General features: G+C 49.1%; 2 protein-coding genes across 4 annotated transcripts; both read right to left on the bottom strand.

The window, feature by feature from the left end:
• Positions 1–181: 181 nt before the first annotated feature.
• On the bottom strand, positions 182–7,769 carry LOC147205449 (nucleus accumbens-associated protein 2-like). 3 transcript variants are annotated; one of them, XM_086112470.1, is made up of 9 exons: positions 7,618–7,769; positions 5,438–5,750; positions 5,249–5,329; positions 3,965–4,149; positions 3,141–3,397; positions 2,889–3,065; positions 2,068–2,173; positions 1,561–1,658; positions 182–941 (listed from the first exon to the last, which is right to left on the bottom strand). In XM_086112470.1, exons 2-9 carry the CDS (start codon positions 5,738–5,740, stop codon positions 565–567), a joined length of 1,584 nt encoding a protein of 527 aa, XP_085968596.1. In that variant the 5' UTR covers positions 5,741–5,750; positions 7,618–7,769; the 3' UTR covers positions 182–564. The 3 variants fall into 3 exon arrangements, with proteins under 3 accessions (XP_085968596.1, XP_085968594.1, XP_085968595.1); XM_086112468.1 differs by having other exon boundaries at positions 5,249–5,750; XM_086112469.1 differs by lacking the exon at positions 7,618–7,769 and adding an exon at positions 7,094–7,611 and having other exon boundaries at positions 5,249–5,750.
• Positions 7,770–8,098: 329 nt separating this feature from the next.
• qsox2 (quiescin Q6 sulfhydryl oxidase 2) lies at positions 8,099–13,168 on the bottom strand. The gene is made up of 11 exons (XM_086111223.1): positions 12,543–13,168; positions 12,156–12,256; positions 11,606–11,654; positions 11,438–11,528; positions 11,191–11,281; positions 10,822–11,123; positions 10,564–10,693; positions 10,364–10,486; positions 10,142–10,292; positions 9,733–9,915; positions 8,099–9,367 (listed from the first exon to the last, which is right to left on the bottom strand). Exons 1-11 carry the CDS (start codon positions 12,784–12,786, stop codon positions 8,997–8,999), a joined length of 1,836 nt encoding a protein of 611 aa, XP_085967349.1. The 5' UTR covers positions 12,787–13,168; the 3' UTR covers positions 8,099–8,996.
• Positions 13,169–13,262: the final 94 nt, after the last annotated feature.

Below are 13,262 nucleotides of genomic sequence, written 5' to 3'. Positions count from 1 at the left end.
GGTGAAGATTGCACGACTGTCTGTGTCCTATGTGTTGTGTTGTGTTATTTTTGTTATTTGGACTTCAAAATGGTGCCGCGTGAGTGGCTGCCTTTCCAACAGCTCCTATATTTTGTTGTTCTTCTACTTCCTTTCATAACTTTGCTGCTGTGAATCTGGAATTTCTCCATTGCGAGACTGATAAAGGCTTTCTTACATAAGCTTTATTGACATCAACATCATCATCATCATTATCATTATAAGTCCCGTTGCAAGTGGCCAAGAAGCTGGTAACATGCAGCAAAGCGGCTGAGCGGGGACTACAGGAAGTGAGGTAGGGAATAGACAGGAAGTGGGTTAGGAGACAGACAGGAAGTGAGGTAAGGGCAGAGGAAATGAGTTCGGGGACATATCAGAAGTGAGGTAGGGACAGAGGAACTGAGGTAGGGACAGGCCAAGAAGTGAGGTAGGGGACAGGCAGGAAGTGAAATAGGGGACACTCAACTAGACGGGTAGTGAGGTCGGATGACAGACAGGAAATGAGTTAGGGGACAGACAGGCTGTTGGACAGGTGTAGTCCAATGCTTATTGGCTGTCTGGAGGTTCCGCCCCCTTGCGGTCAGCATCCGGGGGGTATGGTGAGGACGAGGAGGATGAGGATGAGGAGGCGGCGCAGAGGAGGAGGCGGTGGTGCTGTTCCTGATTTTGTGTGCCATCCCCAGCCACCTCCAGGCACAAGTAGGGGGCGACGCTGAGCTGACGCGCATCCACGTCCAAGCTGTCCCCTCCTCCTCGTCCCGCGGCCCCCCTCCGGATCTTCCTCCCGCCGCCGCTGCGGGGCAGCAGGGATTGGATCTTGGGCAGCCATCGCTTGCGAACTCTGCGCGCGTTGGTGCACATGTCGGCTGCGATCACGTTCATCTCGCTCTCCTTGAAGCCCGGAGCAAAGTTCTGACAGTACACTGAGCAGGACGGGCTTCATTAGACCCATGCTTATTTGGCATTGTCATCATCATCAGTCATCGGCTGTGTTGGGAATCACTCATTGACTCAACTATGCAGTACAATGTGTCGAATACCAGGGCTGGGCAATTCCTGTCCTCGAGGGCCGGCGTCTTGGATCTTTTTGAAATCTCCCTCCTTCAGCACACCTGATTGAAATGATCAGCTCATCAGCAACCTCTCCAGAAGCTGGATAACAATCCTGATCATTTAAATCTTGTGCGTTGAAGCGGGAGGCACATGAACCATCCGGGATATTTGGCCCTCAAGGACCGGAGTTGCCCATCCTTGCCCTATACGACGGAGCCCCACCATTGGCGGTGGAGCGGGACTGGACCCGATTGCCATTTCGCGAAAATTGGTAAATAAGTGACCCTCACAAGGGTGATCTCATTAGCCTGCACCCCCCCCCCCCCAAAAAAAACTCAAACAAGTGGGAGAGAGTGAGAAAGTACATTTCATAAGCCGAACAGGTTCCGTATTGTGATTTTGTTTTAGACGACAGCACAATATAAATTTGTGATCGCAGGTAATAAATGGATGATTGGGAACACAGCCGACGCGTCAGATGTGGCTTACGTTTGACGGTGTTTAACACTCGGTTGTCCAGCGGTTTCCGGCTCGGATCATTGGTGGAGGAGCGGATCCCCGTCCCGCAGCTATTGGCCAAGGTGTTTCTATGGATACCATAACAAGCCAATTAGTGCCCATACATGCACACACACGGCATGTATCAGAGCAGTCATGTAAAGCAGCTGCGTCCTGGCCAAGGCTCCATGCTGACAACACTTTCGGAAAACAACTTGAAAAACTCTGATGATGTCATGTCCGACAAGGTAACAAAATGATTTCATGACATCATATCATGTCTCATGTCCATATTTCATGTCATGTCCAATGAGGCCATAACATGACTCTGAAGAGGTCATACACTGTCAGATGATGTCACGTCCGTTTGTCATTTGCGTGTTAGGTTTTTTCGTGAAGACACGACACAGGTGGTGTAGGTCAGAACCTTCGGGAAGACGACACGAGGATTGTTGTTATGTTAACATACTAAGCTGATCGAAGATATGCTACGCTAACCTGTCAAAGAAGGTCGCCAGCAGCCTCCTGAGCAGAACTTTGTGTTTCACCCCCGCACAAAGATGACAGTTCATCAGCTGGCCCCGCGTCATCAACACGCCCGAACCTACGCACATGTAATTGTGTGCGCGCATACACACACGTACGCACACACACAAACACACACATATTAGCATGAATTGGCTTGTTTAGTTAAAATGGGTCACTGTAACACTTTGCTGTAGGAGGACCCTTGGGAGCTATGGAGCTAAGTCACTATTGCATATCAATAGTTGGCTCATTATTTTATTTAGAACTCAATAATAAAGCTATCATGCTACGAGGAGAACAAGAAATTCCACAAAATGTGGGCCAAAGGCCGGATTTGAAGCAAGCCAAAAAGGACGTGCTGACCACTCGGCTGCCATCTCGCCACATGCCAAGACGTCATATTTTCAAATTGAGTGACCACCGAGATCATCTTCGTTAACGGAAGCTAAGAAAATAACAAAAACTAAAATTGAACAAACATCTTTGTGAAAAATGAAAAACAAAAAACGAAATGAAATTACAGTTTACATGAACAAAAAGTAACTAATTATACGGCCATGTCCTTTGTTTTCGTCTTGGGCAATTCATTTCATACATGACCCTTTAGAGTTGACTCTAAATGCCTTCATTTCGGGATTACATTCCTTACTGTGATGTTTTTTTCCCCCTTGCACACAAGAAATACATTAAAAAATGTAAAAACAGAAAACTCAACGATAGAATAGAATAATAATGAAATTATAATGAAAACTGACAAATCCTTCCCCTGGTGACCGCACTCTCACACCTACCTGCCACCAGCTCCAGCTTCTCTCCAGGTTCTCCCTTGGTGTATAGCGCAGGGTGGCATCGATACCCAATCTGACTGATCAGACTGGCGGGGAGCGTCATGTTGTCTCCGCCCACTAAAATGCCTGCACGCCGCTCACTGGCCAATGGCAGGCGTAGCATCTCCATTTTCTCCTGGCCTGGACCAATGACAGGACAGGAGGCATGTCATCAAACCACTCAGACGAGTCATGTGACCAATTGTACTATCTGACCAGTCTGACTCTGGCGTCCAAACATGTTTTGGTATATTCCAGAGTGCGTGGCGTTGCCGTAGTAACCACCCTCCGGCTCCACCTCCGTCGGTGCATGTGTTGGGGGTGAGTCTGTGGGCAGGCTGGACGCTTCTGAACTCGAGCAGCGTCCGCCTGCCAAGAGGTAGGACTGCAGACCCATGACCAGGCTCCCAGCTGCACCCAGGTAACAGATAGCACCCCCTCTGGTGGTCTGGAGCTCCCCTGCAAAGTCCACTCTGAAGAGACAGAGAGGACTGGTCAGAAGTCAGGCCAGGACTAAGCAGACTAAGATATCCTTTATTTGTCCCACACTGGGGGAAATTTACAGACTACAACTAGATCATGGAAGATCATGTTATTTTGACTTCAAAATGGCACCGCGAGAGTGGCTGCCTTTCCAGCAGCTCCTATATTTTGTTGTTCTACTTCTTGCTTTCATAACTTTGCTGCTGTGAATTGGGAATTTCTCCATTGCGAGACTAATAAAGGTTTCTTATGGTTTGGGGAGAAATGGAGTACCTAAATAGATCATGATTCCTGGTCTACATGATCAAGTTGGGTCAGGGTTTTGGTCTGACTAGAGGAACTGAATTAATGATGAACTTTTAATTGGTCTCTCTAGTCTAGAAAAAAACAACCCCAAAACAAAACAAACAAAGGATCATATTCCATGTACTGTATGCAACACATACGGCCTATCATTATAAATTCATGGAATAATCTCATGTACAGTACTGGATTATTGATCCGGACCGGCCATACAAGTATAAATCAGACCAGATAAACTTGTGTGACCTTCTGACCTCGCATTCAGTTCTTCTGGAGTTGTTCCTGCGTGGTCCTCAAGGGGTGTGTCTTGAATTTCCTGTTTGATCTGGCTCACGGCCATTATCAGGTCCTCTGGAGTCATGGTCGAGGGGTCTGGACTGGAATCCTGCGGGTGGCCCACAGACTGGTCTAAAGGTCCCAGCTCGTCCGTTGAGGTGGTCTGTGAACCGCCATCATAAATAAAAGAGAACACAATAAATATCCAAGGACAGATCTCCCGGGCAAAACAGACAAACTAAATCTTTCTTTCATGATAAACCGATAACACTTTTAGATCGAGGTTCCTGATCCTAGACTACAATATAATTCCTGTGTTTGCTGGATTAAGTGGATGATGGAATCTGAAAATGGACTCAAAGGTTGTTTGTTACTGACTCTTGGCCGAGAAGAAGAGTTTTGTAATGTCAGTGGGATGATTCTGTCACGTAGCAAGGTGGTGGTGGACCCCAAAAAGCAGGCAGGAAGGAGGAGCAGGGTGAACTTGACGAATTATATTTAATAAAACAGAGAAAACTGAATCCAAAACAAACAAAGTGCTAACAACCAAAACTAATCCAAAGTAGTAAAACAAAACCATGACTGCGGCAAAAAACTAACAGCAACAGAACCATGACAGAAACAAACATGACAGTTGCAAGCAAACAATGACCTGACAATGAGTGGTCGGGCTGGGAGTCCTTTTAAAGCACAAATTACCTAATGACCAACAGGTGTGCAGCTGCAGGGGGAGCCCTACAGTGCCACCTGTTGGTCCCAAACCAAATAATGACAGTAAAACTCTCAATAACAAACACATGACCAAAACATGACTGATGCTAAAACATAACAATGAACTAAACATGACTGAAACAAACATGACAGAAGCCAACAGCAAACAAACGAACATGACAGTAGTAAAGAGCAAACAATCACCCGACAATGAGTGGTCGGGCTGGGAGTCCTTTTGAAGCACTAATTACATAATGACCAACAGGTGTGCAGCTGCAGGGGGAGCCCTACAGTGCCACCTGTTGGTCCCAAACCGAATCATGACAGATTCTGGTTAAATTAAAATGAAACAAAGCATTTGGGGAGGTAGGATTCCAAGTCTAGCTAGACTTACTGAGTCATGGTTCCTGCTCTATGTAACTGGACTAAGTGGTTCATGGTTCCGGGTCTTGCTGGACTACGTTCACCGTGGTCGATGGAATAAAAGCATGAACAAGTCAAGTCTGTGTGGTGGTTTACTGGGCCATGGTGGACGCTTAACTTAAACTCACCTGTGAGTCACAGCAGTGCGGTGATGAGGATGTGGTCTTCATCTTCATAAACTCTAGGCTCCTCTCCACAATGTTCTGGACCTGCAGGTACCCAGCCGTGTACATGAGGACCAGCTGCTCACTGGCGACCATGTTGAGACGGCCCGTGTAGCAGAAGGTGAGGATCTGATGGAAACAGGAGGGTGTCACCGAAGACGGCAGCTCATACGTAGACTGGGACCACTCCGACGTATCGGAGGACTCGGCGCTGAACAGGTCTCGGAAGTAGAGCGAGGACGCGGCCAGGACAGCCCGGTGGGCTTTGAAGAGCTGACCCTGGACAAGGATGGAGACGTCGCAGTGGAGTCCCAGAAGTCTTTGCTCGTTCAGGCTGCTCAGAACACTGCTGCCGAAGTCACCGACTGAAACCTGAAGACCTGACTCCGCCATGATGGAGGCGGGCTTAGGGAGGGCTGCTCCTGATGCTGGTGTCGCCACCTGAAGGTCTGGCATCCATGTCGTGCTGGTGGGGGGGAGGCCAATGAAATTAAAGCATTTGAAGAAAACCAGAGTCCGGTCTGGTTTAGAAGAGTCCAACAGAGTCAGGCAGAGTACACTCAAGTGTCGCAGAGTCAACTTGAGTTTACTCGAGTCTGCTAGAGGCTAACGGGGTCAGATAGAGGCCAGCCGGCATGGTCCAGCAGTGTCCGCAATATCTCATGCATGGTGGGGAATGAGAAACCGTCAAAGTCTGTCCTGTAATGTGAATACTGTGAACTATCAAAGGGGAAACCGGTTTATACAAACGTGAAAGAAAAGCATACAGAGACCCACAACACCCACGTGCTGCTCAGACCACCTCTCGAAGTTCTCACCCCTGCACGCAACCCCGACTTGTGGTGGCCAAGCGTTCAGAGTGACGTCGCTTTCTGATCCTTCCATGTCGGCGCTTCCCATCGAAGTCTGCAACCATTTTCCTTGTACCCCAGACAACTGCCACTAACCGGCCTTGTGGATTACCGTCTGGGGCGGAATGAAGCAGTTGCTATTACAAGTGCACAAATGCAAGCCAAGCAAACATTTAGTGCACGCTGGACCGGTGAGAAAGCCCGATGATGGGAGGTTTGGTTCCCAGTTTGTGGTTTTCGTCCTACTCTACATTCTCTGTACAGGTATTTCCCACAGTTTATCGAATGTTTGACGTTAATGTAATGGTTTCATTTGACAATAAAGTTGTATTCAATTCAATTCAGTTCACTGTGATCCGGAAGTTTCTCCACACCTATTGCTAGCAAACATTGCGGAATGGTCGCGAGATGGACAGAGTTAAAATGATAAATTCTAAACATTAAATATAATGATAAATCAGAACTAAGTTGATAAATAGAGAAAGGTATTGAAATATCCATTATGAATACAAGAGAAAATTGACACAAGAGTGCCAGGGTGTGGATGTATATAATCCCGATACAAACCAAAAGTTGTAAAAATATCACGGTTAAGGGTAAAGTATGAGCCTTAATGGAGACTTCTTTCTTCTTACTTTCTTTCTTTTCTGATTGATATAAAAATGATTTATTAGATATAAACACATAACGGGGTAGGACTAGATAGGTTTTTTACTTCTTCCTACTCCCTTGAACATAATAACTGTGTTGAATGAAGACTTTTACTATTTTATCTACCTTATTTTCTGTCAAATTATTACTGTATATGTTTTATGTTCAATAAACAAACAAACAAATAAGGATGCAACGGCGATCGCAATCCGGCGCAGACACAGATAACCGCTCGGCCGGAACAGAATCATCCCACGTCCAACATCCTGCTCAGAACGCCATCTGACTTGAGACTCATCCCACTCACCTGCTCCTCCGTTAAGAACTTCTCCTTCCGAGTGGGTCCGTATCCCTTCTTCTCTTGACCCGTCGCACAGACTCCCCAGAAGTCGGTCCCGTGGCGGTGGCCAAATTGTGGCCCGGGGTCAATTTGCGGCCCACTGCCCATTTCTTACATACGTCAATTTCCAAAAGACACAACCTGGGTGGATAGCCTGCATTGTGCTATTTACCGGTACTACCTCCAACCACTTCCTTGTTTTTCCGCGAATCACACGTCACTTGATCAGACGCGAGTCGGAACGCCGATTATTTACTGTCCACTTTCTGCCCTGTCAAGGTCATCAGAGTATACATCGTCAAGTCCGTGACAGTCCACGAGAGTCAAGCAGACTTTTGAGTCCAGCTCTGTCATTCCAGTTCTGTCGATGACGACCCTTTTCAAAAGTAGGAGTCCAGTACACTTTGGAGGACTCCTATCAAGTCCAGTACGAAGTCCAGTTTTTCGTCCAATTTGGTCTTGTGCTTGTTTAGTTATGCTTAGTGGCTCACCTCCTCTCTGCTCCTCTTTCGATAGCGGCAGCTCAAGCAGTCTCACACACACACACTCACACACACTCTAACGCAGCGTCTGCCGGCGTAGGGGGGTGTTCTTGGGGGGTTGCAGACAGACAAGTGGGGAGGGGGGGGGGAGTCATCTGAGGACAGCGAGGGAGCTAATGCAGCTAACCAATAATGCGGCTAACTGCGCTGCAGAGGACAAGGGAGGGGGTACGCGCGCGCGTGTGGCATGACTGGGCTAAACCCACAGTGCTGCATTGCAGTATCGGCGGTTGGCATGCCGACTGCGTCAGCTCACGCGCGCACACCACAGCTGCGTGTTTGTGCGAGCGTGTCGAGGGGCTCACGACGACAAGGCGGAGGTTTGGGGATCGTGAAGAGCGACGACATCACTCACTCGCACTCACACTTTGGTTTTTGACAGCGCACTGCCGAGTCATGTTATTGTTTGGAATCTTAAAACTTCACCCGACAGATTTCCATGTTTTAATCACAAGAATGAAAACATAAAAATGACAGCAAATGGTGCTGCTGACACACACGCGCACACATATAAACTTGGAAATAAAAAAAAAGTTTTTAGTCAGCTGGTGGAGCCATTATAATGACGTCAAAGTTCCTTCCACTGAAGGACATGTTTTAAGTCCGTCTGTGCCTTGCGCCCTTTGCATTTGGCAGTTAATTTGGCCTCAAAATCAAATTGATTTTTGAACATAGTTTTGCCTTCTACAGTATTTTATTCTTCAATTCAGAGTAGAAAACTACATTTCAGTAATTCAAACTCAGTTGTTACTGACGTACTTCCATATGCTCGTGTCTAGTCCAATTGGCTTTCTTTAGCATCACAATCAATGAACTTGAAAAGCCCAAATAGAAAATGAATTCTCAACAGTGACATTGAAATTCAAACATGGTCGGCCAAAAAAAAAAAAAAAAAGAGTACAGAACTGTTGCATGAGTTTGGTTTAGCTTTATATATATTTACTTAATTTTTTTTACATTGAACTTTTGAAAGGGAAATATTTTCAGACATCCTTTTGGCATTGAAGTGAAAAAGACACCAGTGCGCTTCATCTCCCCGCCGCTAGATGGCGGCAACACAGTTGACACCCGGCCACCATTGGTTCAAATTGCAGTGGGAAGGTAAAAACAGGCGGTGGCGCCATTTGGCTGCTTTGAAATATGGCAATCAAGAAGGGCAAAACATCCGATTCTGTTTCATGGCATTTTCCATTGACTTCAAAATGACAAATTTGAACTTCAAATGGAATTTGAATTCGCCCCTCCCCCCTTGTCGTGCCTCGGACGATTTTCAGCCTACACAGAGGCGCGTTTGGAAATTCAAAGTTTGATTTTGCAGGAGAAAAGGATCACACGAGGCGGCGCAAGACGGAGGAGATGGAGGAGGAAGAAGAGGGTCTCCACCTCCGGGCTCGGACCCGGAAGAAAAAGAGGAAGAGGAGGACAACGCAGGAGGAAACGTAGAGGACGACGCACAGGCTCAACTCCACTCCGCTGAAGCCCGCCAGCTTCTCGCCGTCATCGTCGGCGGGCAGCCGTCGGAAGGTACCGGTGTGCGTCCGCGATGACAAGTTGTCATCGGCGTAATGACGCTGCAGGAAGCGCGACACCTCCTCACGCACCCAAACGCGGGCACCCGCCTGCTCCTCCTGGCACGGTGCGCACATCGAAGGGTCTGGCCACAAGCGCTTCGGGAAGCCCGGGTCATCGCTCAGCGAGCCTCCCCCCAAGAAAAGGAAGGAGAGGGGGGAGGATGTCGACAGAGAGGAAGCAAGAAAAGGGACAGGAAGTAGAGAAGGAAGAAAAGGTGGAGGAATGAAAGAAAAAGAAGAGTTGAAAGAAAAAGGAAAAAATGGAGAGAGGTCAACCGAGTGGCGGAAAAGGAAGGAGAGGAAGAAGAGAAGACAAAAGGAGGACAAAATGGAAGGTGAGAGGAGGAAACGGAAGGAAGAGCAGAGGTAGAAGGACACAGAGGAAAGAGGAAAGAGCGGAAGGAGACACGGACGAAGGGAAGAGGAAAGAAAGAAGGCCCATGTTAAAATCAGGCAGCGACGTGCATGGATGCGCGGGTGCCGTGCGTGCTACCTGCCAGCCTGAGGTTGACCTGGTTGTGCACGTGCCAGAGCCACAGCAGCTGCTCGCTTGTGCTGTTGACCGAGGTCAACCTTGTGGAGGCGGAGTCAAAGTGGCGTCCGCACTGGCGACAGCCGAAGAAGTGGCGCATGTAGCCGCGCATCACCGTCAGCACGCCGCGTGCGCCCGCGAGACCTATAACCCACATGCCCACGGCTTCAGTCCCGCTCAAGTAGAGCTTTGGCGCCAGCTTGGGGCATCTTGTTGCCAAAGATTTATGTTGAAGTGACTGGGGGGGGGGGGGGGTTACTTGATTTGATACACTCAGACAAAAGTCAAGCTTTGGAACCATCACGGTGCCAAATATATTTCGTAAAATGAATTTAAGAGCCTGTGCGTGTGTGTGTGTGTGCAGGCGTACCAGTGTTGGCCAGCGCTTGAGGTTTGTGGTGATGTTGTACGGTAAGGACGTGGAAGAGCGTCCAGAAGGCGCAGGGGTAACCCCGAAGTCCTTCTCTGCTGCCCCGGCAGCCCACCCAGTTGAGCCCCGAAGACAAGAACGCTTCCGCCGTCTGAAACAGGAAGTGGGCACTCGAGCGACGCGCAGCGGCAGCGGTCGGGTACGCGGAGGGGCAGCGCTCACCCTCATCTTGTTGTCCAGAAGGTCCAGGACACCCTGGTAGGCAATCTGCTTGAGTGGCAGGCCGTTCAGCCAATCAGAGAGCCTCTCCATCAACTTCACCACTGGACCGCCCCCGGGATACAGCTACTCACGCAAATTCCAGATTCTCACAAGGTGCATCACCGTAGCAACGGGTGGGCCTGGCGTCTACCGTTTGTTACCTTGGCAATCAGTGTTACAAAGTCCTTGAAGACCTGAAGCTCCTCCCCCTCCATTGTGGGGTGACTGGCCAGCTCCACCCTCAAAATGTAGTGAAGGGCTGACTCCAGATCAGCCGTGTACACCTTTGAACTGCATGCATGCACAGACAAATGCTCAAATACACACACACACACACACACACACACACATCAAGTTTACTTGGGGGTTTAAAGCCCCGCTTCGCTGCTGCTTCTGATCAAGATAATGAAGACAGGAACCTGTCAACGTGCGTCCAGCTGCTGCTTGGCACGGCCGTCACTTGAGGTGGCGCCGGCACATTGTCGAGATACGCATCGAACCTTCGCCGGACGCCGGGTAGCGAACGCAAACACCAAGTGATGAAGAAACGCAAAGGCTTGGCACTGGACGACGACGTGTCCACGTGTGCATGCATGCCATCGGGGTTGAGGAGGGAGAAATGCGGCAGAGCCGTAATGTTGAGCGTGTCCAGCAGGGCGGCGTCCGAGCCCAGCACCCGACGCACGCGCACGCCCGAGTACGACCACATGTCCAGGGTCACCTGGCACGGCACATGCGGCTCAATAACACGCAACTTCCTGTCCTCTGGGGGAGTGGGCGGGGCTTACCTCTCGCCCCACGTACGAGTGTTCATCCTCTACAATGATGGCTGTGTAGTGATCTGACCTTTGACCCAGCAGAGGAAGGATCTGCACAGAGCTACACACGTACACGCAGCCACCCACCCATTCGCACGCACGCACGCACACGCACGCACACACACACAGTTGATGCGTTGATTTTGCTTGTGTCGACCTGTTTTTGTTGAGCTGGTTATGAGAGTGTGTTGTGTTCTCATTCTGCACTTGTTGTCACCTGTACGGCTGAAGTGCGGGTGTGTGGCTGCTGTGGTTCTGCAGGATGTCCACCATCAACTGTCTCACTGATTGGACGTCTCTGTCAACAACTGACATACACATGCGGTTCAAGGCAAATAAGTGAGACGAGGCATAAAGAAAGACAAACAGGAAGTGCGTCCGTCACCTGTGTAAGTCGTCCCTTTGTCTGTGGGTGGCGAGTATGCGGGGAAATACTTTGGAGAGACGTCACATTAGCAACTTTTGGGATTTCACGGTCAGTGGAACCTCGCTTAGCGAATTGGCCAACGACTAGCTTGACGCAGTTGCCTACGCAGGCGCGAAGTCAACGGAGAGGCTTTTTCTGATTCTTTTGAGGAGGACGAAGAGCCGAGCAGCAGAAACAAAAGGAAACGTCTCAGGCTAAACTGCAGCAAATATCATTAATGACTAAAAAAATAAAAAATAAAATTCATTGACGGATTCATCAATTATTACGATAACTGTTAGCCACGGCTCTCTCAATAAGAGTTATGTTTATAGTGCACACTGCACAGAACTGATTTTAAACCACACCTATAAAGTAAATAAAACTTCCTTGTTGGGTTGCAACAGATGAATGACATTTGCATTGATTTAATGGGAAACATGCCGAGCTGGCTTGGCCTCTGTTTGGTTAGGCAAATTCAATTCCTTAAGCAAAGTTCCACTGCGTACCACGTTGGCGTGTTACTGACTTTGAACGTCGGGTACAACTGAATGTTGTACTCCTTACACACGTCGTAGTTTATCTCCTGCGCGCAGTCCAACACCGCCAGCTTCACTGCCTGCTGCCAGTCTGACGCACGTACGCACAAACACACACACAAACACACGCAGATACACATGCGCACACACAAAGTGAGTGAGAAGATTTCATTGGTGTCCATCTGTCACCATCTTTGTTCCTGGGGACCGTTCAGCTGCACACCAGCTGGCTCTCCCATCAAGACACGCGCGTGCGTGCACTCAAAGGCAAAACCACGCACCCACACACAACCGTACAAAAAACACTTAAAGAGGCACAAATACCCCAAAACCTGGAGCCAAACAGTCCAAATGTCAAGCCAAATGGCCTGGCGCACCTTGGACATCCCGGGCCAGCGCCTTCCAAGTGGGCGAGAACTGGACGCAATGTCCGCACCACGACGACATGAATTGCACCAGCCAGCCGCACGACGAGTTGCTGACGGTGGCGGTCAAGCTGGAGCCGCTCAGGACGCTCAACGGGTCCCAGGGGGAGTACAGCCGACCGCCGCCCACCTCGGGTTTCCCGCCGCGCAGCAAGGACGCCCACAAGCACAAGACGAGAAAGCGCCGCGTCGCCATGCCGCGTCAACAACGAGAAAAAGGAGGACAAGAGGCGCACCACAATATCGAACCTCCAAGCGCGACAAAGCCGGCAGACTCCATCACAAGCCGAAGCGGAAGTGGGGACGCCGTTGGTCACGCCCCGCTCCACAGACCGGAAACAAGAGACATGGCTCAGTCAGCGCTATTCTAGCGTCACATACGAGCTAACTCGTTTTTTCCCCAATTTGCTTAAATTAACTTGTATTTCTTTTTAATCTTGTAGTACGTATAGGTGTACAGTATTTGATTTAAAACAGCAGTACGAAGGCAACACGGCAAGGACGGACTTCATGAGAACGCTAGCTAGCCCCATTAGAATGTGAACTCCCCCCACGACTCAGGCTGTGACGTCTTTCCCCAAAATTATAATAAAAAGTGCGTGTGTGGGTGGGGGAGTTATAACCGTGAATCATTTTCTCAGCCATCATTTTGATAGCAGCACAAAATGCATT

The sequence above is a fragment of the Hippocampus guttulatus genome, chromosome 5 (assembly GCF_054856545.1).
Source record: "Hippocampus guttulatus isolate MCC_2025c chromosome 5, RoL_Hgut_1.0, whole genome shotgun sequence".
Taxonomy (NCBI): Eukaryota; Metazoa; Chordata; class Actinopteri; order Syngnathiformes; family Syngnathidae; genus Hippocampus; species Hippocampus guttulatus.
This window is presented reverse-complemented; position numbering and strand designations above follow the sequence as displayed.